This window comes from Salvelinus fontinalis, unplaced genomic scaffold, assembly GCF_029448725.1.
Source record: "Salvelinus fontinalis isolate EN_2023a unplaced genomic scaffold, ASM2944872v1 scaffold_0085, whole genome shotgun sequence".
NCBI lineage: Eukaryota > Metazoa > Chordata > Actinopteri > Salmoniformes > Salmonidae > Salvelinus > Salvelinus fontinalis.
This window is the reverse complement of record NW_026600294.1, coordinates 398,347-425,290: the sequence shown is the minus strand read 5'-3', so window position 1 is coordinate 425,290 and position 26,944 is coordinate 398,347. Positions and strand designations below refer to the sequence as shown.

Below are 26,944 nucleotides of genomic sequence, written 5' to 3'. Positions count from 1 at the left end.
CTCCCTCTGTGGACATGTTCTCTGTTTATAAACCCCCCGGCCAGATGTCCTCCCTCTGTGGACATGTTCTCTGTTCAGAAACCCCCCTGCCAGATGTCCTCTCTCTGTGGACATGTTCTCTGTTCAGAAACCCCCCTGTCAGATGTCCTCTCTCTGTGGACATGTTCTCTGTTCAGAAACCCCCCGGCCAGATGTCCTCTCTCTGTGGACATGTTCTCTGTTCAGAAACCCCCCTGCCAGATGTCCTCTCTCTGTGGACATGTTCTCTGTTCAGAAACCCCCCTGCCAGATGTCCTCCCTCTGTGGACATGTTCTCTGTTCAGAAACCCCCCTGCCAGATGTCCTCTCTCTGTGGACATGTTCTCTGTTCAGAAACCCCCCTGCCAGATGTCCTCTCTCTGTGGACATGTTCTCTGTTCAGAAACCCCCCTGCCAGATGTCCTCTCTCTGTGGACATGTTCTCTGTTCAGAAACCCCCCTGTCAGATGTCCTCTCTCTGTGGACATGTTCTCTGTTCAGAAACCCCCCTGCCAGATGTCCTCTCTCTGTGGACATGTTCTCTGTTCAGAAACCCCCCTGTCAGATGTCCTCCCTCTGTGGACATGTTCTCTGTTCAGAAACCCCCCTGTCAGATGTCCTCTCTCTGTGGACATGTTCTCTGTTCAGAAACCCCCCTGTCAGATGTCCTCTCTCTGTGGACATGTTCTCTGTTCAGAAACCCCCCTGCCAGATGTCCTCTCTCTGTGGACATGTTCTCTGTTCAGAAACCCCCCGGCCAGATGTCCTCTCTCTGTGGACATGTTCTCTGTTCAGAAACCCCCCGGCCAGATGTCCTCCCTCTGTGGACATGTTCTCTGTTCAGAAACCCCCCTGTCAGATGTCCTCTCTCTGTGGACATGTTCTCTGTTCAGAAACCCCCCGGCCAGATGTCCTCTCTCTGTGGACATGTTCTCTGTTCAGAAACCCCCCGGCCAGATGTCCTCTCTCTGTGGACATGTTCTCTGTTCAGAAACCCCCCTGCCAGATGTCCTCTCTCTGTGGACATGTTCTCTGTGCCGGGCAGCAGGCTCTGGTGTCAATACAACCCAGAGATGTCAGCTTCAACCCCCGAACCTCCATCTCCTTTTAGAGAGGCTGTACCAGACGGCATTACATTATCACTGTCCATCTCTGTCATTATCAACACAATAGACCAGGGCACTCTCCAGACCTTGTCTGTGTCCAAAATGGCACCCTATTCCCTATGCAGTGCACTACTTTAGACCAGAGCCCTATGGAACCCTATTCCCTATATAGTGCACAACTTTAGACCAGAGCCCTATGGCACCCTATTCCCTATATAGTGCACTACTTTTAACCAGAGCCCTATGCCGGGCCCTATGTCACAAGTAGTGCACTATATAGGAGTAGGGTTCCAGACTCGGTGGTGCCTGGCGTCAAGCCTGGCAACGTGATCGTCAGTGGGTTTAGGGCCCAGTCCAGACTTGGTGGTGCCTGGCGTCAAGCCTGGCAACGTGATCGTCAGTGGGTTTAGGGCCCAGTCCAGACTTGGTGGTGCCTGGCGTCAAGCCTGGCAACGTGATCGTCAGTGGGTTTAGGGCCCAGTCCAGACTTGGTGGTGCCTGGCATCAAGCCTGGCAACGTGATCGTCAGTGGATTTAGGGCCCAGTCCAGACTCGGTGGTGCCTGGCGTCAAGCCTGACGACGTGATCGTCAGTGGGTTTAGGGCCCAGTCCAGACTCGGTGGTGCCTGGCGTCAAGCCTGACGACGTGATCGTCAGTGGGTCTAGGGCCCAGTCCAGACTCGGTGGTGCCTGGCGTCAAGCCTGACGACGTGATCGTCAGTGGGTTTAGGGCCCAGTCCAGACTCGGTGGTGCCTGGCGTCAAGCCTGACGACGTGATCGTCAGTGGGTTTAGGGCCCAGTCCAGACTCGGTGGTGCCTGGCGTCAAGCCTGACGACGTGATCGTCAGTGGGTTTCTTAGTGAGATGTGTGTGTTGATCTTCCCAAATGAATGGTTGTCAGAAGCAGTGGTCCTAGTTAACAAAGCTGCATCTCTAAGGATCATGGGTAGGATTAGTCAACGTTTACATTGTGTTATTTTGAGCATTTAAACAACTGCTAATGTTTTGTGATAGTGATCGATTTTGTGTTTTCGTTGTGTTTCCAGAACCACTAAATGACAGCTAATTGATTTGTGTTTCCATTAGTCCTACATGACTGCTAATTGATTTGTTTCCATTACCCCTAAATGACTGCTAATTGATTTGTGGTTTCATTGTGTTTCCATTACTCCTAAATGACTGCTAATTGATTTGTGGTTTCATTGTGTTTCCATTACTCCTAAATGACTGCTAATTGATTTGTGGTTTCATTGTGTTTCCATTACCCCTAAATGACTGCTAATTGATTTGTTTCCATTACCCCTAAATGACTGCTAATTGGTTTGTGGTTTCATTGTGTTTCCATTACCCCTAAATGACTGCTAATTGATTTGTTTCCATTACCCCTAAATGACTGCTAATTGATTTGTGGTTTCATTGTGTTTCCATTACCCCTAAATGACTGCTAATTGATTTGTGGTTTCATTGTGTTTCCATTACCCCTAAATGACTGCTAATTGATTTGTGGTTTCATTGTGTTTCCATTACTCCTAAATGACTGCTAATTGATTTGTTTCCATTACCCCTAAATGACTGCTAATTTATTTGTTTCCATTACTCCTAAATGACTGCTAATTGATTTGTTTCCATTACCCCTAAATGACTGCTAATTTATTTGTTTCCATTACTCCTAAATGACTGCTAATTGATTTGTTTCCATTACCCCTAAATGACTGCTAATTTATTTGTTTCCATTACTCCTAAATGACTGCTAATTTATTTGTTTCCATTACTCCTAAATGACTGCTAATTGATTTGTTTCCATTACCCCTAAATGACTGCTAATTGATTTGTTTCCATTACTCCTAAATGACTGCTAATTGATTTGTTTCCATTACCCCTAAATGACTGCTAATTGATTTGTTTCCATTACCCCTAAATGACTGCTAATTGATTTGTTTCCATTACCCCTAAATGACTGCTAATTGATGTGTTTCCATTACCCCTAAATGACAGCTAATTGATGTGTTTCCATTACCCCTAAATGACAGCTAATTGATTTGTTTCCATTACCCCTAAATGACTGCTAATTGATTTGTTTCCATTACCCCTAAATGACTGCTAATTGATTTGTTTCCATTACCCCTAAATGACTGCTAATTGATTTGTTTCCATTACCCCTAAATTACTGCTAATTGATTTTCTGTTGTCTTTCTTCTCAGGCTGACAGAAATGGGCCAAACTTTGCCGCTGTTCACAAGAACACTGAGCAGATGATCAATGTAAGTAATGATATCTAAACGGTTTATTTATTCATCCCATACACCCACGCGGGCAAAATTAAAATGACATAATTTCAACCATACTCCAACCAGTTGTTTTTGAACTAGTATTAACTAGTTGTAATGCTGAGAAAGGTTTTGTTATGTGTCTATGTTAGATACAACATTATGCCTTCAGTTGTAGGTTTATAAATGTAGCGGCCGTGCTAATGTAGCCTGATGGTTGTTGAATGGGGATCTGAGAGGTCTGTGAAGCCTGCCGACATCTTCCTGTTCTCTAAGACCTCAAAGGGCTCGTTTGATTCACCGTCTGATCGTCACCGTCCATGTGACTTGGTTAAGTGGCTCTCTCTCTCTCTCTCTCTCTCTACTCTCTACTCTCTACTCTCTCTCTTCTCTCTCTCTCTACTCTCTACTCTCTACTCTCTACTCTCTACTCTCTACTCTCTCTCTCTTCTCTCTCTCTCCTCTCTCCTCTCTCTCTCTCTCTCTCTACTCTCTACTCTCTACTCTCTACTCTCTTCTCTCTCTCTCTCTACTCTCTTCTCAATTCAATTCAATTCAATTCAAGGGGCTTTATTGGCATGGGAAACATGTGTTAACATTGCCAAAGCAAATGTTTTTTTCTTCTCTCTCTCTCTTCTCTCCTCTCTCTCTCTCTCTACTCTCTCTCTCTCTCTACTCTCTTCTCTCTCTCTCTCTCTCTACTCTCTTCTCTCTCCCCTCTCTCTCCTCTCTCTCCTCTCTCTCCTCTCTCTCCTCTCTCTCTCTCCTCTCTCTCCATCTCCCCCTCCTATAGGTGACCTTCACCTCCCTGGATCTACTGCTTCACACGGAGGCTCTCCTCTCCACCATAGACTTCCTGTCTTCAGCCCTGTCCTCCGGCAGCCTGCCCCCCTCACCAGAGGAGCCTAAGCAGAAGTCTGAGGAGAGCAGCAGGGCCATCTCCGCCAAGTCAAGTAAACACACAGTATACTTTACACAAGGACACAACACAAACTGTACAGATGTACGCACACACACAAACATACAGACGGACACACACACAAACATACAGACGGACACACACACAAACATACAGACGGACACACACTATAAGCATACACACACTCAACAGCCTGTAGTCATCTTAGAAGGAAACTAGGCACAAGGCCAAGGAGAGGAGGGCCTGTCTTCATCAAGTCAGTAGACACACTTTATACCAGCAAGATCTCATCGTTTTCCCCTTTTCTGTTCAAACAGAATCAACTCAAAAGAGTTGAGGTTAGGTATTCATTCTGAGTGGTTAAGGTTAGGTATTCATTCTGAGTGGTTAAGGTTAGGTATTCATTCTGAGTGGTTAAGGTTAGGTATTCATTCTGAGTGTTTAAGGTTAGGTATTCATTCTGAGTGGTTAAGGTTAGGTATTCATTCTGAGTGGTTAAGGTTAGGTATTCATTCTGAGTGGTTAAGGTTAGGTATTCATTCTGAGTGGTTAAGGTTAGGTATTCATTCTGAGTGGTTAAGGTTAGGTATTCATTCTGAGTGGTTAAGGTTAGGTATTCATTCTGAGTGGTTAAGGTTAGGTATTCATTCTGAGTGGTTAAGGTTAGGTATTCATTCTGAGTGGTTAAGGTTAGGTATTCATTCTGAGTGGTTAAGGTTAGGTATTCATTCTGAGTGGTTAAGGTTAGGTATTCATTCTGAGTGGTTAAGGTTAGGTATTCATTCTGAGTGGTTAAGGTTAGGTATTCATTCTGAGTGGTTAAGGTTAGGTATTCATTCTGAGTGGTTAAGGTTAGGTATTCATTCTGAGTGGTTAAGGTTAGGTATTCATTCTGAGTGGTTAAGGTTAGGTATTCATTCTGAGTGGTTAAGGTTAGGTATTCATTCTGAGTGGTTAAGGTTAGGTATTCATTCTGAGTGGTTAAGGTTAGGTATTCATTCTGAGTGGTTAAGGTTAGGTATTCATTCTGAGTGGTTAAGGTTAGGTATTCATTCTGAGTGGTTAAGGTTAGGTATTCATTCTGAGTGGTTAAGGTTAGGTATTCATTCTGAGTGGTTAAGGTTAGGTATTCATTCTGAGTGGTTAAGGTTAGGTATTCATTCTGAGTGGTTAAGGTTAGGTATTCATTCTGAGTGGTTAAGGTTAGGTATTCATTCTGAGTGGTTAAGGTTAGGTATTCATTCTGAGTGGTTAAGGTTAGGTATTCATTCTGAGTGGTTAAGGTTAGGTATTCATTCTGAGTGGTTAAGGTTAGGTATTCATTCTGAGTGGTTAAGGTTAGGTATTCATTCTGAGTGGTTAAGGTTAGGTATTCATTCTGAGTGGTTAAGGTTAGGTATTCATTCTGAGTGGTTAAGGTTAGGTATTCATTCTGAGTGGTTAAGGTTAGGTATTCATTCTGAGTGGTTAAGGTTAGGTATTCATTCTGAGTGGTTAAGGTTAGGTATTCGTTCTGAGTGGTTAAGGTTAGGTATTCGTTCTGAGTGGTTAAGGTTAGGTATTCGTTCTGAGTGGTTAAGGTTAGGTATTCGTTCTGAGTGGTTAAGGTTAGGTATTCGTTCTGAGTGGTTAAGGTTAGGTATTCGTTCTGAGTGGTTAAGGTTAGGTATTCGTTCTGAGTGGTTACGGTTAGGTATTCGTTCTGAGTGGTTACGGTTAGGTATTCGTTCTGAGTGGTTACGGTAAGGTATTCGTTCTGAGTGGTTACGGTTAGGTATTCGTTCTGAGTGGTTACGGTTAGGTATTCGTTCTGAGTGGTTACGGTTAGGTATTCGTTCTGAGTGGTTAAGGTTAGGTATTCGTTCTGAGTGGTTAAGGTTAGGTATTCGTTCTGAGTGGTTAAGGTTAGGTATTCGTTCTGAGTGGTTAAGGTTAGGTATTCGTTCTGAGTGGTTAAGGTTAGGGCTATGGTTTGGGGAAAGGCTTAAAACAAAAATTATTAAAAAGGACAAGCTATTACCAATCAAGTATTCTCGTGGTGCTAGAGCGTTGTGAACTGGGTAGTAGCACAGCGGTCTAAGCAGCGGGATCCGGCTCCTAGCATCACCAGTCCACTGCCAGAGCTGGGTTATTATTTAGAAGTGGTTGAGTGTTGAGAAAGACATGTACCGACGCTCCTAGCATCACCAGTTCACTGCCAGAGCTGGGTTATTATTTAGAATTGGTTGAGTGTTGAGGAACGTTCGTTTCTTTTTTTGCTGAGTTTATATAATAGGCAGTGTCAGAAGAAGGTCCAAAAAATTGTCAAAGACTCCAGTCACCCTAGTCATAGACTGTTCTCTCTGCTACCGCACGACAAGCGGTACCGGAGCGCCAAGTCTAGGTCCAAAAAGCTTTTTAACAACTTCTACCACCAAACCATAAGACTGCTGAACAATTAATCAAATGCCCACCCAGACTATTTACATTGACCCCCCCTTTGTTTTTACACTGCTGCTACTCGCTGTTTATTATCTATGCATAGTCACTTTACCCCTACCTACATGTACATATTACCTCAACTAACCTGTACCCCCGCACACTGTACCGGTACCCCCCAGTATATAGCCTCCACATTGACTCTGTACTGTAACACCCTATATATAGCCTCCACACTGACTCTGTACCGTAATACCCTGTATATAGCCTCCACATTGACTCGGTACCGGTACCCCCCTGTATATAGCCTCCACATTGACTCGGTACCAGTACCCCCTGTATATAGTCTCCACATTGACTCTTTACCGTAACACCATGTATATAGCCTCCACATTGACTCTGTACCGTAATACCCTGTATATAGCTTCCACATTGACTCTGTACCGTAATACCCTGTATATAGCCTCCACATTGACTCGGTACCGTAATACCCTGTATATAGCCTCCACATTGACTCTGTACCGTAATACCCTGTATATAGCCTCCACATTGACTCTGCACCGGTACACCCTGTATATAGCCTCCACATTGACTCTGTACCGTAATACCCTGTATATAGCCTCCACATTGACTCTGTACCGTAACACCCTGTATATAGCCTCCACACTGACTCTGTACCGTAACACCCTGTATATAGCCTCCACATTGACTCGGTACCGTAATACCCTGTATATAGCCTCCACATTGACTCTGTACCGTAATACCCTGTATATAGCCTCCACATTGACTCTGCACCGGTACACCCTGTATATAGCCTCCACATTGACTCTGTACCGTAATACCCTGTATATAGCCTCCACATTGACTCTGTACCGTAACACCCTGTATATAGCCTCCACATTGACTCTGTACCGTAATACCCTGTATATAGCCTCCACACTGACTCTGTACCGTAATACCCTGTATATAGCCTCGTTATTTTACATTTTTATTATTTTTTACTTAAGTTTACTTAGTAAATATTTTCTTAACTCTTTCTTGAACTGCATTGTTGGTTAAGGTCTTGTATTCAGCGTTTCACTGTAAGGTCTACACCTGTTGTATTCAGCGTTTCACAGTAAGGTCTACCTACACCTGTTGTATTCGGGCCATGTGACAAAGTAAAAATGGTAAAAACCCAACAGAAAGGCCCACTACCATGTAGCTGTGCTTCTTTTGAGTCTAAAATGACAATTGGCGTAAAATCTATTATTATTATTTATTTTATAAAGCCCTTCTTACATCAGCTGATGTAAGAACCAGGCATTAAACCGTTGCTTACATCAGCTGATGTAAGACAACGTGCTGTACAGAAACCCAGCCTAAAACCCCAAACAGCAAGCAGTGCAGGTGTAGCAGCAAAATGGTAAGACTAGGCCCTCCTGCAGCTCAGCAGCTTTAGCCTGTTATAATATAGATTATAAAGCCCTTGACTTCCTTACATGGCCTTTTTGGTCATCTGAAATACATGAATGGATACATATAAAAAATGACAGATATAACTGATTCTGTTTATAAATATATATATATATTTGTATTGGTTTTCATGTGTTAGTAATAAAAACATACCATTCAGGAATCTGTTAAATGTAATAAGGCCTAAGGGACTATCTTACATGTCTCTTTTGGTTGGTCAACCAATAAGTGAAATCATCATGTGACTTCCTGTCCGTTTCCATGACAGCGGCTCTAGGTTCTCCGTCGGACGGTGACGTCATCGACCTGAAGGTGATGATGCAGCTGGGGGCGTTCAACGTCCTAGTGTGTGATCAGAACTGCAACATGGCTGACATCAAGATACAAGGTGCTGATATAGACAGAACCTCAGGGCCCGTACAGAACCTCGGGGCCCGTACAGAACCTCGGGGGCCCGTACAGAACCTCAGGGCCCGTACAGAACCTCAGGGCCCGTACACGTACAGAACCTCAGGGCCCGTACAGAACCCCGTACAGAACCTCAGGACCCGTACAGAACCTCAGGGGCCCGTACAGAACCTCAGGGGCCCGTACAGAACCTCAGGGCACAGAACCTCAGGGGCCCGTACAGAACCTCAGGGGCCCGTACAGAACCTCAGGGGCCCGTACAGAACCTCAGGGGCCCGTACAGAACCTCGGGGCCCGTACACGTACAGAACCTCAGGGCCCGTACAGAACCTCAGGGCCCGTACAGAACCTCAGGGCCCGTACAGAACCTCAGGGCCCGTACAGAACCTCAGGGTCCGTATATACCGTATACTGGGGTGGGTGTTACTGAATGGGCTCGGGCGCTATACTGTATATACCGTATACTGGGGTGGGTGTTACTGAATGGGCTTGGGTGCTTTTGGGGGGGTTGTTTAAGTCTCTTGTTCTTGTGTGGTTTGCTGTTGACCTTTTCTGAAATGATGTTAGTGTGAGATCGACATTTTATCTTGTTGTACAAGGTTTCAATGGATCCCTCCTGATGCAAGGGCCTCAAACCCACATCTCAGCCCGCCTTCGGGATTTCATCGTCATTAATGTCGATCCAAAAAGTATTCACAAAAAGGTAAGTCACGAAGTAAAACCACGAAAGGGATTTCAGTGAAAGAGGGAGACGCGACACTATGTCATTCAACCCCCATGAAATATTGCAGTTGAGTTTAACCTGCTATAACGTTTGGTTTCTCCGTCGCAGGCCATCTCTATCGTAGGAGACGAGGTGTTTAGTTTCAGTATGAGTCTGACCCCCAAGGCTACAGAAGGAGCCGGCTACGCAGACACCTCCAAGACAGACGGGAACGTCCAGCTCAACGTGGGCTGCGTCCAAGTCGTCTACCTCCACAAGTTCGTCATGTCTCTGCTGGTGAGTCTCAGCGTTGGTACTGGAGAAATCTCTGACAAACGGTCCGAGTATTTTAAACCGTTCTTTGTATTTAAGTGTGCAGAGACTCTTTTTCTTCAGTTCCTGTTTTTTTTCAGACATCCTGATTGGATGATTCCCAGTTAAAGGGATTACCTTACTGATTTCAGGAATCCTCCAATTTGGATTTCTGGAAAAACATGAGAAGTTTCCGGGAAGTTTAGCTATCCTAGCTCGGTCTCCGCTTTGATGGCGCTCCATTCCTTTCTGAGACCTTTCCGCTAAAGAACTTCACTCATCCGTGTTTTCCGTCTCCTAGAATTTCAGCAACAACTTCCAGACGGCCAAAGAGGCGTTGAGTGTGGCCACGGCCCAGGCAGCAGAGAAGGCAGCCTCCAGCATCAGGGACTTTGCCCAGAAGAGCTTCCGTCTCTCCATGGACATCAGGCTGAAGGCCCCTCTCATCATCATCCCCCAGTCCTCCACCTCACACAATGCACTGGAGGTGGACTTGGGGCTCATCACCGTGGGCAATAGCTTCTCTCTACTTGCTGTGGAGGGATGTCCACTTCCTGCTGTCATTGACCACATGGACGTACAGCTCACACAGCTCAAACTGTCCAGGTCAGTGCATTCTGTTTAACACAGTCATCTTTTGCTTCATCAGTGCAGTAAGCAAGGGTTTAATGCCTGGTCCCAGATCAGAAAACAAGGGTTTAATGCCTGGTCCCAGATCAGAAAACAAGGGTTTAATGCCTGGTCCCAGATCAGAAAACAAGGGTTTAATGCCTGGTCCCAGATCAGAAAACAAGGGTTTAATGCCTGGTCCCAGATCAGAAAACAAGGGTTTAATGCCTGGTCCCAGATCAGAAAGCAACGGTTTAATGCCTTGTCCCAGATCTGAAAGCAAGGGTTTAATGCCTGGTCCCAGATCAGAAAGCAAGGGTTTAATGCCTGGTCCCAGATCAGAAAGCAAGGGTTTAATGCCTGGTCCCAGATCAGAAAGCAAGGGTATCAAGGGTTTAATGCCTGGTTTCAGATCAGATATCAAGGGTTTAATGCCTGGTCCCAGATCAGAAAGTAAGGGTTTAATGCCTGGTTCCAGATCAGAAAGCAACGGTTTAATGCCTGGTCCCAGATCAGAAAGTAAAGGTTTAATGCCTGGTTCCAGATCAGAAAGCAAGGGTTTAATGCCTGGTCCCAGATCAGAAAGCAAGGGTTTAATGCCTGGTCCCAGATCAGAAAGCAAGGGTTTAATGCCTGGTCCCAGATCAGAAAGCAAGGGTTTAATGCCTGGTCCCAGATCAGAAAGCAAGGGTTTAATGCCTGGTCCCAGATCAGAAAGCAAGGGTTTAATGCCTGGTCCCAGATCAGAAAGCAAGGGTTTAATGCCTGGTCCCAGATCAGAAAGCAAGGGTTTAATGCCTGGTCCCAGATCAGAAAGCAAGGGTTTAATGCCTGGTCCCAGATCAGAAAACAAGGGTTTAATGCCTGGTCCCAGATCAGAAAACAAGGGTTTAATGCCTGGTCCCAGATCAGAAAACAAGGGTTTAATGCCTGGTCCCAGATCAGAAAGCAACGGTTTAATGCCTGGTCCCAGATCTGAAAGCAAGGGTTTAATGCCTGGTCCCAGATCAGAAAGCAAGGGTTTAATGCCTGGTCCCAGATCAGAAAACAAGGGTTTAATGCCTGGTCCCAGATCAGAAAACAAGGGTTTAATGCCTGGTCCCAGATCAGAAAACAAGGGTTTAATGCCTGGTCCCAGATCAGAAAGCAACGGTTTAATGCCTGGTCCCAGATCTGAAAGCAAGGGTATCAAGGGTTTAATGCCTGGTTTCAGATCAGATATCAAGGGTTTAATGCCTGGTCCCAGATCAGAAAGGAAGGGTTTAATGCCTGGTTCCAGATCAGAAAGCAACGGTTTAATGCCTGGTCCCAGATCAGAAAGTAAAGGTTTTAATGCCTGGTTCCAGATCAGAAAGCAAGGGTTTAATGCCTGGTCCCAGATCAGAAAGCAAGGGTTTAATGCCTGGTCCCAGATCAGAAAGCAAGGGTTTAATGCCTGGTCCCAGATCAGAAAGCAAGGGTTTAATGCCTGGTCCCAGATCAGAAAGCAAGGGTTTAATGCCTGGTCCCAGATCAGAAAGCAAGGGTTTAATGCCTGGTCCCAGATCAGAAAACAAGGGTTTAATGCCTGGTCCCAGATCTGTATGAGCGCTATCCAACTCCTCTGACTAACGTTAGTTCTGCTTGGTTCAATCGTGATCTTACTGAATGGGCCCAGGCGCTATACTGTATATACCGTATACTGGTGTGGGTGTTACTGAATGGGCTCGGGCGCTATACTGTATATACCGTATACTGGGCTGGGTCTTACTGAATAGGCTCGGGCGCTATACTGTATATAGCGTATACTGGGGTGGGTCTTACTGAATGGGCTTGGGTGCTATACTGTATATACCGTATACTGGGGTGGGTCTTACTGAATGGGCTTGGGTGCTATACTGTATATACCGTATACTGGGCTGGGTCTTACTGAATGGGCTCGGGTGCTATACTGTATATACCGTATACTGGGGTGGGTCTTACTGAATGGGCTCGGGTGCTATACTGTATATACCGTATACTGGGCTGGGTCTTACTGAATGGGCTCGGGTGCTATACTGTATATACCGTATACTGGGGTGGGTCTTACTGAATGGGCTCGGGCGCTATACTGTATATACCGTATACTGGGGTGGGTCTTACTGAATGGGCTCGGGTGCTATACTGTATATACCGTATACTGGGGTGGGTCTTACTGAATGGGCTCGGGCGCTATACTGTATATACCGTATACTGGGGTGGGTGTTACTGAATGGGCTCGGGTGCTAAACTGTATATACCGTATACTGGGGTGTTTTAAAATACCGACGGTATGATTTTCAATTCAGCGTGGCACCCTAAAGTTCAGGGGGTTGCATTCTACGCCTCTGCTTATAAGTTAACTATCTATCTCAGGTCTCCAGCTATACATTTGGGTTTGTAACTTCCTATCTAAGTGGCTAGATGTCAAGAACAAGCTTCTTGGTTAAAGCAGCGACAATCAATCCCCTCCTGGATCAAGTACCTTGCTGCCTACATGGTCTGCTGGCTACATGGTCTGCTGGCTACATGGCCTGCTGGCTACATGGCCTGCTGGCTACATGGCCTGCTGGCTACATGGCCTGCTGGCTACTGTACATGGTCTGCTGGCTACATGGCCTACTGGCTACATGGTCTACTGGCTACATGGCCTGCTGGCTACATGGCCTGCTGGCAACAGTACATGGTCTGCTGGCTACATGTCCTGCTGGCTACATGGCCTGCTGGCTACATGGCCTGCTGGCTACATGGCCTGCTGGCTACAGTACATGGTCTGCTGGCTACATGGTCTGCTGGCTACATGGTCTGCTGGCTACATTGCCTGCTGGCTACATTGCCTGCTGGCTACATTGCCTGCTGGCTACATGGCCAGCTGGCTACATGGTCTGCTGGCTACATGATCTGCTGACTACATGGCCTGCTGGCTACATGGTCTGTTGGCTACATTTTGTTTTGGGAGTCAAAAAAAAGTAATACCTCATCCCTGGGTTGGTACAGGAATGGTGTGGAAGTCTGGATACCACCCTAATACTGTATAGTGTAGCTAAATAAGCAAGTTGTCTAACTATCCCTGTCTATAATTTGCTTCTCTTTCTCTCATTAGGATTTACATGGAAAAAGACTCTCAGGCCAGTACTGAGCTGCTGCAGCCTGTCAACCTGCTCCTAACAGTGAAGAGGAACCTGGCTGCAGCATGGTACCAGAAGATGGCTGCCATAGAGGTAGACGGAGACCTCAAACCCATGAAGGTAGGAACTAACAGGAACCATAGAGGTAGACGGAGACTTCAAGCCCATGAAGGTAGGAGCTAACAGTAACCATAGAGGTAGACGGAGACCTCAAGCCCATGAAGGTAGTAGGAGCTAACAGGAACCATAGAGGTAGATGGAGACCTCACGCCCATGAAGGTAGGAGCTAACAGGAACCATAGAGGTAGACAGAGAGGAGCTAACAGGAACCATAGAGGTAGACCGAGCCCATGAAGGTAGGAGCTAACAGTAACCATAGAGGTAGACCGAGAGGAGCTAACAGTAACCATAGAGGTAGACCGAGAGGAGCTAACAGGAACCATAGAGGTAGACGGAGACCTCACGCCCATGAAGGTAGGAGCTAACAGGAACCATAGAGGTAGACAGAGCCCATGAAGGTAGGAGCTAACAGTAACCATAGAGGTAGACCGAGAGGAGCTAACAGTAACCATAGAGGTAGACAGAGCCCATGAATGTAGGAGCTAACAGGAACCATAGAGGTAGACGGAGACCTACAGCCCATGAAGGTAGGAGCTAACAGTAACCATAGAGGTAGACGGAGAGGAGCTAACAGTAACCATAGAGGTAGACGGAGACCTCAAGCCCATGAAGGTAGTAGGAGCTAACAGTAACCATAGAGGTAGACGGAGACCTCAAGCCCATGAAGGTAGTAGGAGCTAACAGTAACCATAGAGGTAGACCGAGAGGAGCTAACAGTAACCATAGAGGTAGACGGAGAGGAGCTAACAGTAACTGCAATCATGTCTTTCCCTCGAAAGGAGTGGTTAGATAAAGATCTGTTTTGATACCAAGATGTTTGTATTGTAGCAGAGCAGCTGATTGAAGTTATCTTTACTCATGTAGTAATGTCACCCTCTCTGATACCTGAAGTAACTATTTCCTTCAAGTCATAATGGAGCTTTCATGATTTAGTCATATTGATGGTTGACCTCAGGTGGGAGAATGGTACTGGTAAGTTGTAGCTAGTTAAATGTGTGCAATGTCGTCCCCTTCCTTTAGACTTGAAGTAGCTTTGTCTCTTAAACCATAACAGCCGAGCGTTGATGATTTAGTCACACTAACTAACTTCTGACTTCTGCTTGCAGCCTGGTTTGGAATGTAAGGTACATGCTACAGTCCTCGACAGTAAGATAATCAAGGCATGTAAGGTACATGCTACAGTCCTCTAGGGTTTGACCCTAAGATAATCAAGGCATGTAAGGTACATGCTACAGTCCTCTAGGGTTTGACCCTAAGATAATCAAGGCATGTATGGTACATGCTACAGTCCTCTAGGGTTTGACCCTAAGATAATCAAGGCCGGTAGCCTAGCGATTTAAGAGCGTTGGGTCAGTAACCGAAAGTTCACTGGTTAAAATCTGTTTATGTGGCCTTGAGAAAGGCGCTTAACCCTAATTGCTCCTGTAAGTCACTCTGGATAAGTGCGTCTGCTAAATGACTAAAATGTAAAATTGTCAGCGAATTAGCATTAGCAAAGGCAACATTAGCTTTACCTATAGCAACATTAGCATTAGCAAAGGCAATATTAGCTTTACCTATAGCAACATTAGCATTAGGCCCGAACAAAGTTGATTTACAGTTTAACGAATATCTGCTCGTTCGCCTCACTTTTCAAAAAATGTAATCCGTTAAACAGTAAATCAACATTTTATTGCCTTGTGCCGCGTTCACGTCATGTCGGGAACTCGTAAGTATGACCTTCCTTCTGTGAAAAATGCACGTGGAACGTCCCTCCATCTCGTAATTATGACTAGAAATCTCGGGTATGATCTCTGGACACGCTGAGCTCTGACGTCAGGTACTACTGAAAATGGCAACTAACATTACCCGCGATTTCTTCTGTGAATGGTGAGAATGGTTCTTGCGTTCCTTCTGGTCTCCGAGCAACTGAACGCTCCAAGTCGTTCCTCCGAAATAACAAGTCGTTCCTCCGATATGATGTGAATGCAGCATTAGCTACAGCATTATTGGCTTTAGCAACAGCAACATTAGCATTAGCTACAGCTACATCCTATAGTCTCCTGTCTGTCCACAAGTTATTTAGAGGCTCCTCTAGTTATGAGCAACATTAGCATTAGCTACAGCTCCATCCTATATGTCTCTTGTCTGTCCTCAAGTTATTTAGAGACTCTTCTAGTCATCAGCAACATTAGCATTAGCTACAGCTACATCCTCTCTGTTCTTGTGTCTCTTCAGGTTAACTAGTATTAGTGACATTAGTATTAGCAACCATTAGCATTAGCTACATCCTCTCTGTTCTTGTCTCTTCAGGTCAACGAGTATTAGTGACATTAGTATTAGCAACCATTAGCTTTAGCTACATCCTCTCTGTTCTTGTCTCTTCAGGTCAACGAGTATTAGTGACATTAGCATTAGCAACCATTAGCATTAGCTCCAGCTACATATTTACATTTACATTTAAGTGATTTAGCAGACGCTCTTATCCAGAGCGACTTACAAATTGGTGCATTCACCTTATGATATCCAGTGGAACAACCACTTTACAATAGTGCATCTAAATCTTTTAAGGGGGGGGGGGGGGGGGGGGGGGGTTAGAAGGATTACTTTATCCTATCCTAGGTATTCCTTAAAGAGGTGGGGTTTCAGGTGTCTCCGGAAGGTGGTGATTGACTCATATCCTCTCTGTCGTCTGTTCTCCCCAGGTTGCCCTGAGTCAGGACGACCTAACAGTCCTGTTGAGGATCCTGATGGAGAACATTGGAGAAGCCAGCGGTCTTCAGCCAGACCAACACACCAGCCCCGACACGGCAGCCCTGAAACACAAGACTACGCTGATGCTCAAAACAGACTACCCCAAAGGTCAGAGGTCACGAGCGTGTGTGTAATGTATCGACTTGAGTCCTGAGCGTGTTAATTCTTCTGACCATTTTTCTGTTCTCTCCTCGTCCTTCAGATGATGTTGAGAACATGGTTGAACTTCCAGAACAACCGGTAGAAGAGGAACCCCTGGAAACCATGAAGTTTATCTTCAACATAGAGTCCCTGGGACTGGTCCTGTACAGCAATGACCCTAAACAGGTACGTATCTATAGGTGATGTAGCCCAGTCTCACTAAACAGATACGTATCTATAGGTGATGTAGCCCAGTCTCACTAAACAGGTACGTATCTATAGGTGATGTAGCCCAGTCTCACTAAACAGGTACGTATCTATAGGTGATGTAGCCCAGTCTCACTAAACAGATACGTATCTATAGGTGATGTAGCCCAGTCTCACTAAACAGGTACGTATCTATAGGTGATGTAGCCCAGTCTCACTAAACAGGTACGTATCTATAGGTGATGTAGCCCGGTCTCACTAAACAGGTACGTATCTATAGGTGATGTAGCCCGGTCTCACTAAACAGATACGTATCTATAGGTGATGTAGCCCGGTCTCACTAAACAGGTACGTATCTATAGGTGATGTAGCCCGGTCTCACTAAACAGATACGTATCTATAGGTGATGTAGCCCAGTCTCACTAAACAGGTACGTATCTATAGGTGATGTAGCCCGGTCTCACTAAACAGGTACGTATCTATAGGTGATGTAGCCCAGTCTCACTAAACAGGTACGTATCTATAGGTGATGTAGCCCAGTCTCACTAAACAGGTACGTATCTATAGGTGATGTAGCCCAGTCTCACTAAACAGGTACGTATCTATAGGTGATGTAGCCCGGTCTCACTAAACAGGTACGTATCTATAGGTGATGTAGCCCAGTCTCACTAAACAGGTACGTATCTATAGGTGATGTAGCCCAGTCTCACTAAACAGGTACGTATCTATAGGTGATGTAGCCCAGTCTCACTAAACAGGTACGTATCTATAGGTGATGTAGCCCAGTCTCACTAAACAGGTACGTATCTATAGGTGATGTAGCCCAGTCTCACTAAACAGGTACGTATCTATAGGTGATGTAGCCCGGTCTCACTAAACAGGTACGTATCTATAGGTGATGTAGCCCAGTCTCACTAAACAGGTACGTATCTATAGGTGATGTAGCCCGGTCTCACTAAACAGGTACGTATCTATAGGTGATGTAGCCCAGTCTCACTAAACAGGTACGTATCTATAGGTGATGTAGCCCAGTCTCACTAAACAGGTACGTATCTATAGGTGTTGTAGCCCGGTCTCACTAAACAGGTACGTATCTATAGGTGATGTAGCCCGGTCTCACTAAACAGGTACGTATCTATAGGTGATGTAGCCCAGTCTCACTAAACAGGTACGTATCTATATGGGATGTAGCCCAGTCTCACTAAACAGGTACGTATCTATAGGTGATGTAGCCCGGTCTCACTAAACAGGTACGTATCTATAGGTGATGTAGCCCGGTCTCAGTTCTAATGCCCCTAAACAGGTACGTATCTATAGGTGATGTAGCCCGGTCTCACTAAACAGGTACGTATCTATAGGTGATGTAGCCCAGTCTCACTAAACAGGTACGTATCTATAGGTGATGTAGCCCAGTCTCACTAAACAGGTACGTATCTATAGGTGATGTAGCCCAGTCTCACTAAACAGGTACGTATCTATAGGTGATGTAGCCCGGTCTCACTAAACAGGTACGTATCTATAGGTGATGTAGCCCGGTCTCACTAAACAGGTACGTATCTATAGGTGTTGTAGCCCAGTCTCACTAAACAGGTACGTATCTATAGGTGTTGTAGCCCAGTCTCACTAAACAGGTACGTATCTATAGGTGATGTAGCCCAGTCTCACTAAACAGGTACGTATCTATAGGTGTTGTAGCCCGGTCTCACTAAACAGGTACGTATCTATAGGTGATGTAGCCCGGTCTCACTAAACAGGTACGTACCTATAGGTGATGTAGCCCAGTCTCACTAAACAGGTACGTATCTATAGGTGATGTAGCCCAGTCTCACTAAACAGGTACGTACCTATAGGTGATGTAGCCCGGTCTCACTAAACAGGTACGTATCTATAGGTGATGTAGCCCGGTCTCACTAAACAGATACGTATCTATAGGTGATGTAGCCCGGTCTCACTAAACAGGTACGTATCTATAGGTGTTGTAGCCCGGTCTCACTAAACAGGTACGTATCTATAGGTGTTGTAGCCCGGTCTCACTAAACAGGTACGTATCTATAGGGGATGTAGCCCGGTCTCACTAAACAGGTACGTATCTATAGGTGATGTAGCCCAGTCTCACTAAACAGGTACGTATCTATAGGTGATGTAGCCCGGTCTCACTAAACAGGTACGTATCTATAGGTGACGTAGCCCGGTCTCAGTTCTAATGCCCCTAAACAGGTACGTATCTATAGGTGACGTAGCCCGGTCTCAGTTCTAATGCCCCTAAACAGGTACGTATCTATAGGTGATGTAGCCCGGTCTCACTAAACAGGTACGTATCTATAGGTGATGTAGCCCAGTCTCACTAAACAGGTACGTATCTATAGGTGATGTAGCCCAGTCTCACTAAACAGGTACGTACCTATAGGTGATGTAGCCCAGTCTCACTAAACAGGTACGTATCTATAGGTGATGTAGCCCAGTCTCACTAAACAGGTACGTATCTATAGGTGATGTAGCCCAGTCTCACTAAACAGGTACGTATCTATAGGTGATGTAGCCCAGTCTCACTAAACAGGTACGTACCTATAGGTGATGTAGCCCGGTCTCACTAAACAGGTACGTATCTATAGGTGATGTAGCCCAGTCTCACTAAACAGGTACGTATCTATAGGTGATGTAGCCCAGTCTCACTAAACAGGTACGTATCTATAGGTGATGTAGCCCAGTCTCACTAAACAGGTACGTATCTATAGGTGATGTAGCCCGGTCTCACTAAACAGGTACGTATCTATAGGTGTTGTAGCCCGGTCTCACTAAACAGGTACGTATCTATAGGGGATGTAGCCCGGTCTCACTAAACAGGTACGTATCTATAGGTGATGTAGCCCAGTCTCACTAAACAGGTACGTATCTATAGGTGATGTAGCCCGGTCTCACTAAACAGGTACGTATCTATAGGTGACGTAGCCCGGTCTCAGTTCTAATGCCCCTAAACAGGTACGTATCTATAGGTGACGTAGCCCGGTCTCAGTTCTAATGCCCCTAAACAGGTACGTATCTATAGGTGATGTAGCCCGGTCTCACTAAACAGGTACGTATCTATAGGTGATGTAGCCCAGTCTCACTAAACAGGTACGTATCTATAGGTGATGTAGCCCAGTCTCACTAAACAGGTACGTACCTATAGGTGATGTAGCCCAGTCTCACTAAACAGGTACGTATCTATAGGTGATGTAGCCCAGTCTCACTAAACAGGTATGTATCTATAGGTGATGTAGCCCAGTCTCACTAAACAGGTACGTATCTATAGGTGATGTAGCCCAGTCTCACTAAACAGGTACGTACCTATAGGTGATGTAGCCCGGTCTCACTAAACAGGTACGTATCTATAGGTGATGTAGCCCAGTCTCACTAAACAGGTACGTATCTATAGGTGATGTAGCCCAGTCTCACTAAACAGGTACGTATCTATAGGTGATGTAGCCCAGTCTCACTAAACAGGTACGTATCTATAGGTGATGTAGCCCGGTCTCACTAAACAGGTACGTATCTATAGGTGATGTAGCCCAGTCTCACTAAACAGGTACGTATCTATAGGTGATGTAGCTCAGTCTCACTAAACAGGTACGTACCTATAGGTGATGTAGCCCGGTCTCACTAAACAGGTACGTATCTATAGGTGATGTAGCCCAGTCTCACTAAACAGGTACGTATCTATAGGTGATGTAGCCCGTCCTCACTAAACAGGTACGTATCTATAGGTGATGTAGCCCGTCCTCACTAAACAGGTACGTATCTATAGGTGATGTAGCCCAGTCTCACTAAACAGGTACGTATCTATAGGTGATGTAGCCCGTCCTCACTAAACAGGTACGTATCTATAGGTGATGTAGCCCAGTCTCACTAAACAGGTACGTATCTATAGGTGATGTAGCCCAGTCTCACTAAACAGGTACGTATCTATAGGTGATGTAGCCCAGTCTCACTAAACAGGTACGTATCTATAGGTGATGTAGCCCAGTCTCACTAAACAGATACGTATCTATAGGTGATGTAGCCCAGTCTCACTAAACAGGTACGTATCTATAGGTGATGTAGCCCAGTCTCACTAAACAGGTACGTACCTATAGGTGATGTAGCCCAGTCTCACTAAACAGGTACGTATCTATAGGTGATGTAGCCCAGTCTCACTAAACAGGTACGTATCTATAGGTGATGTAGCCCAGTCTCACTAAACAGGTACGTATCTATAGGTGATGTAGCCCAGTCTCACTAAACAGGTACGTATCTATAGGTGATGTAGCCCAGTCTCACTAAACAGGTACGTATCTATAGGTGATGTAGCCCAGTCTCACTAAACAGGTACGTATCTATAGGTGATGTAGCCCAGTCTCACTAAACAGGTACGTATCTATAGGTGATGTAGCCCAGTCTCACTAAACAGGTACGTATCTATAGGTGATGTAGCCCGTCCTCACTAAACAGGTACGTATCTATAGGTGATGTAGCCCAGTCTCACTAAACAGGTACGTATCTATAGGTGATGTAGCTCAGTCTCACTAAACAGGTACGTATCTATAGGTGATGTAGCCCAGTCTCACTAAACAGGTACGTATCTATAGGTGATGTAGCCCGGTCTCAGTTCTAATGCCCCTAAACAGGTACGTATCTATAGGTGATGTAGCCCGGTCTCAGTTCTAATGCCCCTAAACAGGTACGTATCTATAGGTGATGTAGCCCAGTCTCACTAAACAGGTACGTATCTATAGGTGATGTAGCCCGGTCTCACTAAACAGGTACGTATCTATAGGTGATGTAGCCCAGTCTCACTAAACAGGTACGTATCTATAGGTGATGTAGCTCAGTCTCACTAAACAGGTACGTATCTATAGGTGATGTAGCCCAGTCTCACTAAACAGGTACGTATCTATAGGTGATGTAGCCCAGTCTCACTAAACAGGTACGTATCTATAGGTGATGTAGCCCGGTCTCAGTTCTAATGCCCCTAAACAGGTACGTATCTATAGGTGATGTAGCCCGGTCTCAGTTCTAATGCCCCTAAACAGGTACGTATCTATAGGTGATGTAGCCCGGTCTCACTAAACAGGTACGTATCTATAGGTGATGTAGCCCAGTCTCACTAAACAGGTACGTATCTATAGGTGATGTAGCCCGGTCTCACTAAACAGGTACGTATCTATAGGTGATGTAGCCCAGTCTCACTAAACAGGTACGTATCTATAGGTGATGTAGCTCAGTCTCACTAAACAGGTACGTATCTATAGGTGATGTAGCCCAGTCTCACTAAACAGGTACGTATCTATAGGTGATGTAGCCCAGTCTCACTAAACAGGTACGTATCTATAGGTGATGTAGCCCAGTCTCACTAAACAGGTACGTATCTATAGGTGATGTAGCCCAGTCTCACTAAACAGATACGTATCTATAGGTGATGTAGCCCAGTCTCACTAAACAGGTACGTATCTATAGGTGATGTAGCCCAGTCTCACTAAACAGGTACGTATCTATAGGTGATGTAGCCCAGTCTCACTAAACAGGTACGTATCTATAGGTGATGTAGCCCAGTCTCACTAAACAGGTACGTATCTATAGGTGATGTAGCCCAGTCTCACTAAACAGGTACGTATCTATAGGTGATGTAGCCCGGTCTCACTAAACAGGTACGTATCTATAGGTGATGTAGCCCAGTCTCACTAAACAGGTACGTATCTATAGGTGATGTAGCTCAGTCTCACTAAACAGGTACGTACCTATAGGTGATGTAGCCCGGTCTCACTAAACAGGTACGTATCTATAGGTGATGTAGCCCAGTCTCACTAAACAGGTACGTATCTATAGGTGATGTAGCCCAGTCTCACTAAACAGGTACGTATCTATAGGTGATGTAGCCCAGTCTCACTAAACAGGTACGTATCTATAGGTGATGTAGCCCAGTCTCACTAAACAGGTAAGTACCTATAGGTGATGTAGCCCGGTCTCACTAAACAGGTACGTATCTATAGGTGATGTAGCCCAGTCTCACTAAACAGGTACGTATCTATAGGTGATGTAGCCCAGTCTCACTAAACAGGTACGTATCTATAGGTGATGTAGCCCAGTCTCACTAAACAGGTACGTACCTATAGGTGATGTAGCTCAGTCTCACTAAACAGGTACGTATCTATAGGTGATGTAGCCCAGTCTCACTAAACAGGTACGTATCTATAGGTGATGTAGCCCAGTCTCACTAAACAGGTACGTATCTATAGGTGATGTAGCCCGGTCTCACTAAACAGGTACGTATCTATAGGTGATGTAGCCCAGTCTCACTAAACAGGTACGTACCTATAGGTGATGTAGCCCGGTCTCACTAAACAGGTACGTATCTATAGGTGATGTAGCCCAGTCTCACTAAACAGGTACATATCTATAGGTGATGTAGCCCGGTCTCACTAAACAGGTACGTACCTATAGGTGATGTAGCCCGGTCTCACTAAACAGGTACGTATCTATAGGTGATGTAGCCCAGTCTCACTAAACAGGTACGTATCTATAGGTGATGTAGCCCGGTCTCACTAAACAGGTACGTATCTATAGGTGATGTAGCCCAGTCTCACTAAACAGGTACGTATCTATAGGTGATGTAGCCCAGTCTCACTTCTAATGACCCTAAACGGGTACGTATCTATAGGTGATGTAGCCCGGTCTCACTTCTAATGACCCTAAACGGGTACGTATCTATAGGTGATGTAGCCCAGTCTCACTTCTAATGACCCTAAACGGGTACGTATCTATAGGTGATGTAGCACAGTCTCACTAAACAGGTACGTATCTATAGGTGTTGTAGCCCAGTCTCACTAAACAGGTACGTATCTATAGGTGATGTAGCCCAGTCTCACTAAACAGGTACGTATCTATAGGTGTTGCAGCCCAGTCTCACTAAACAGGTACGTATCTATAGGTGATGTAGCCCGGTCTCACTAAACAGGTACGTACCTATAGGTGATGTAGCTCAGTCTCACTAAACAGGTACGTATCTATAGGTGATGTAGCCCAGTCTCACTAAACAGGTACGTATCTATAGGTGATGTAGCCCAGTCTCACTAAACAGGTACGTATCTATAGGTGATGTAGCCCGGTCTCACTAAACAGGTACGTATCTATAGGTGATGTAGCCCGGTCTCACTAAACAGGTACGTATCTATAGGTGATGTAGCCCAGTCTCACTAAACAGGTACGTATCTATAGGTGTTGTAGCCTAGTCTCACTAAACAGGTACGTATCTATAGGTGATGTAGCCCAGTCTCACTAAACAGGTACGTACCTATGGGTGATGTAGCCCAGTCTCACTAAACAGGTACGTATCTATAGGTGATGTAGCCCAGTCTCACTAAACAGGTACGTACCTATGGGTGTTGTAGCCCAGTCTCACTAAACAGGTACGTATCTATAGGTGATGTAGCCCAGTCTCACTAAACAGGTACGTATCTATAGGTGATGTAGCCTAGTCTCACTAAACAGGTACGTACCTATGGGTGATGTAGCCCGGTCTCACTAAACAGGTACGTATCTATAGGTGATGTAGCCCAGTCTCACTAAACAGGTACGTACCTATAGGTGATGTAGCCTAGTCTCACTAAACAGGTACGTATCTATAGGTGATGTAGCCCGGTCTCACTAAACAGGTACGTACCTATAGGTGATGTAGCCTAGTCTCACTAAACAGGTACGTATCTATAGGTGATGTAGCCTAGTCTCACTAAACAGGTACGTATCTATAGGTGATGTAGCCCGGTCTCACTAAACAGGTACGTATCTATAGGTGATGTAGCCCGGTCTCACTAAACAGGTACGTATCTATAGGTGATGTAGCCCAGTCTCACTAAACAGGTACGTATCTATAGGTGATGTAGCCCAGTCTCACTAAACAGGTACGTATCTATAGGTGATGTAGCCCAGTCTCACTAAACAGGTACGTATCTATAGGTGTTGTAGCCTAGTCTCACTAAACAGGTACGTATCTATAGGTGATGTAGCCCAGTCTTACTAAACAGGTACGTATCTATAGGTGATGTAGCTCAGTCTCACTAAACAGGTACGTACCTATAGGTGATGTAGCCCGGTCTCACTAAACAGGTACGTATCTATAGGTGATGTAGCCCAGTCTCACTAAACAGGTACGTATCTATAGGTGATGTAGCTCAGTCTCACTAAACAGGTACGTATCTATAGGTGATGTAGCCCAGTCTCACTAAACAGGTACGTATCTATAGGTGATGTAGCCCAGTCTCACTAAACAGGTACGTATCTATAGGTGATGTAGCTCAGTCTCACTAAACAGGTACGTATCTATAGGTGTTGTAGCCTAGTCTCACTAAACAGGTACGTATCTATAGGTGATGTAGCCCAGTCTCACTAAACAGGTACGTATCTATAGGTGATGTAGCTCAGTCTCACTAAACAGGTACGTACCTATAGGTGATGTAGCCCGGTCTCACTAAACAGGTACGTATCTATAGGTGATGTAGCCCAGTCTCACTAAACAGGTACGTATCTATAGGTGATGTAGCTCAGTCTCACTAAACAGGTACGTATCTATAGGTGATGTAGCCCAGTCTCACTAAACAGGTACGTATCTATAGGTGATGTAGCCCAGTCTCACTAAACAGGTACGTATCTATAGGTGATGTAGCTCAGTCTCACTAAACAGGTACGTATCTATAGGTGATGTAGCCCAGTCTCACTAAACAGGTACGTATCTATAGGTGATGTAGCCCAGTCTCACTAAACAGGTACGTATCTATAGGTGATGTAGCCCGGTCTCACTAAACAGGTACGTATCTATAGGTGATGTAGCCCGGTCTCAGTTCTAATGCCCCTAAACAGGTACGTATCTATAGGTGATGTAGCCCGGTCTCACTAAACAGGTACGTATCTATAGGTGATGTAGCCCAGTCTCACTAAACAGGTACGTATCTATAGGTGATGTAGCCCGGTCTCACTAAACAGGTACGTATCTATAGGTGATGTAGCCCAGTCTCACTAAACAGGTACGTATCTATAGGTGATGTAGCCCAGTCTCACTAAACAGGTACGTATCTATAGGTGATGTAGCCCGGTCTCACTAAACAGGTACGTATCTATAGGTGATGTAGCCCAGTCTCACTAAACAGGTACGTATCTATAGGGGATGTAGCCCGGTCTCACTAAACAGGTACGTATCTATAGGTGATGTAGCCCGGTCTCACTAAACAGGTACGTATCTATAGGTGATGTAGCCCAGTCTCACTAAACAGGTACGTATCTATAGGTGATGTAGCCCAGTCTCACTAAACAGGTATGTACCTATAGGTGTTGTAGCTCAGTCTCACTTCTAATGTACTCTATGGAGGAACCGGGGGAAGTGGGCCTTGTTCAGCGCTGGCGTCAGTAATGACAGTCATTTCCTCATAATGTCCTCTCTGCTCTCCAAGCCCTGGGTAATTAGATAAAGACATGATTAGGGGGAAGCGTTTCAACAGCTACCAAACACCAGTCATTACTGTCCAACATGACCCTATGGTAATAACCTTGTAATGACTCTGTGGTAATGACCTTGTAATGACCTTGTAATGACCTTGTAATGACTCTCGGTAGTTCCCCCAGTGGTTCGCTGATGTTTCAAAGGGACAACTAGGTTGGTTTATGGACAGATTGTATGTCTTGTTTCCCCATTTCCAAGGTGTTAGCAGTGTCTCAACACCAGGAGAGGCTGTGTCTGGGGGAGTTGACCCTTCACCTGATGAAGGCTTCAGGGAAGATGTTTAACAACGGAGCCATGGAGGTCTCTACCATCCTCACCGCCTGCACCCTGGACGACATGAGGACGGGCGTACAGAGAGTCACCTCGCGGTTAGTCTCACGCTTCCCCCCGCCAGACGTCACACCATATCGTCGTTGGGAGAGTCACGGCTGGGGTGGAGGATACCTCCGGTTAAACTAGTGCATTATACTGCTGGGTTGTGTTCTGTACGGTACCAGTCAGGTCGGTCTCAATACTACTGGGTTGTGTTCTGTACAGTCAGGTCGGTCTCAATACTCCTGGGTTGTGTTCTGTACAGTCGGGTCAGTCTCAATACTACTGGGTTGTGTTCTGTACGGTACCAGTCAGGTCATTCTCAATACTACTGGGTTGTGTTCTGTACGGTACCAGTCAGGTCAGTCTCAATACTACTGGGTTGTGTTCTGTACGGTACCAGTCAGGTCAGTCTCAATACTGCTGGGTTGTGTTCTGTACGGTACCAGTCAGGTCAGTCTCAATACTACTGGGTTGTGTTCTGTACAGTCAGGTCAGTCTCAATACTACTGGGTTGTGTTCTGTACGGTACCAGTCAGGTCAGTCTCAATACTACTGGGTTGTGTTCTGTACAGTCGGGTCAGT

At 45.5% G+C, this 26,944-nt stretch overlaps 1 protein-coding gene across 1 annotated transcript in view; it reads left to right on the top strand.

Annotated features, from left to right (window-relative positions):
- LOC129842997 (intermembrane lipid transfer protein VPS13C-like) overlaps window positions 1-26,944 on the top strand; it is a gene marked incomplete at its 5' end in the record, with an annotated part of 207,119 nt that overhangs the window by 65,588 nt on the left and 114,587 nt on the right. The window contains 10 exons of the mRNA XM_055911720.1: window positions 3,327-3,386; window positions 4,186-4,345; window positions 8,453-8,572; window positions 9,192-9,295; window positions 9,425-9,592; window positions 9,909-10,213; window positions 13,317-13,461; window positions 16,146-16,302; window positions 16,397-16,525; window positions 26,253-26,415. Of these exons, the coding sequence (XP_055767695.1) occupies window positions 3,327-3,386; window positions 4,186-4,345; window positions 8,453-8,572; window positions 9,192-9,295; window positions 9,425-9,592; window positions 9,909-10,213; window positions 13,317-13,461; window positions 16,146-16,302; window positions 16,397-16,525; window positions 26,253-26,415 (1,511 nt within the window). The remainder of the gene's footprint in view (window positions 1-3,326; window positions 3,387-4,185; window positions 4,346-8,452; window positions 8,573-9,191; window positions 9,296-9,424; window positions 9,593-9,908; window positions 10,214-13,316; window positions 13,462-16,145; window positions 16,303-16,396; window positions 16,526-26,252; window positions 26,416-26,944) is intronic.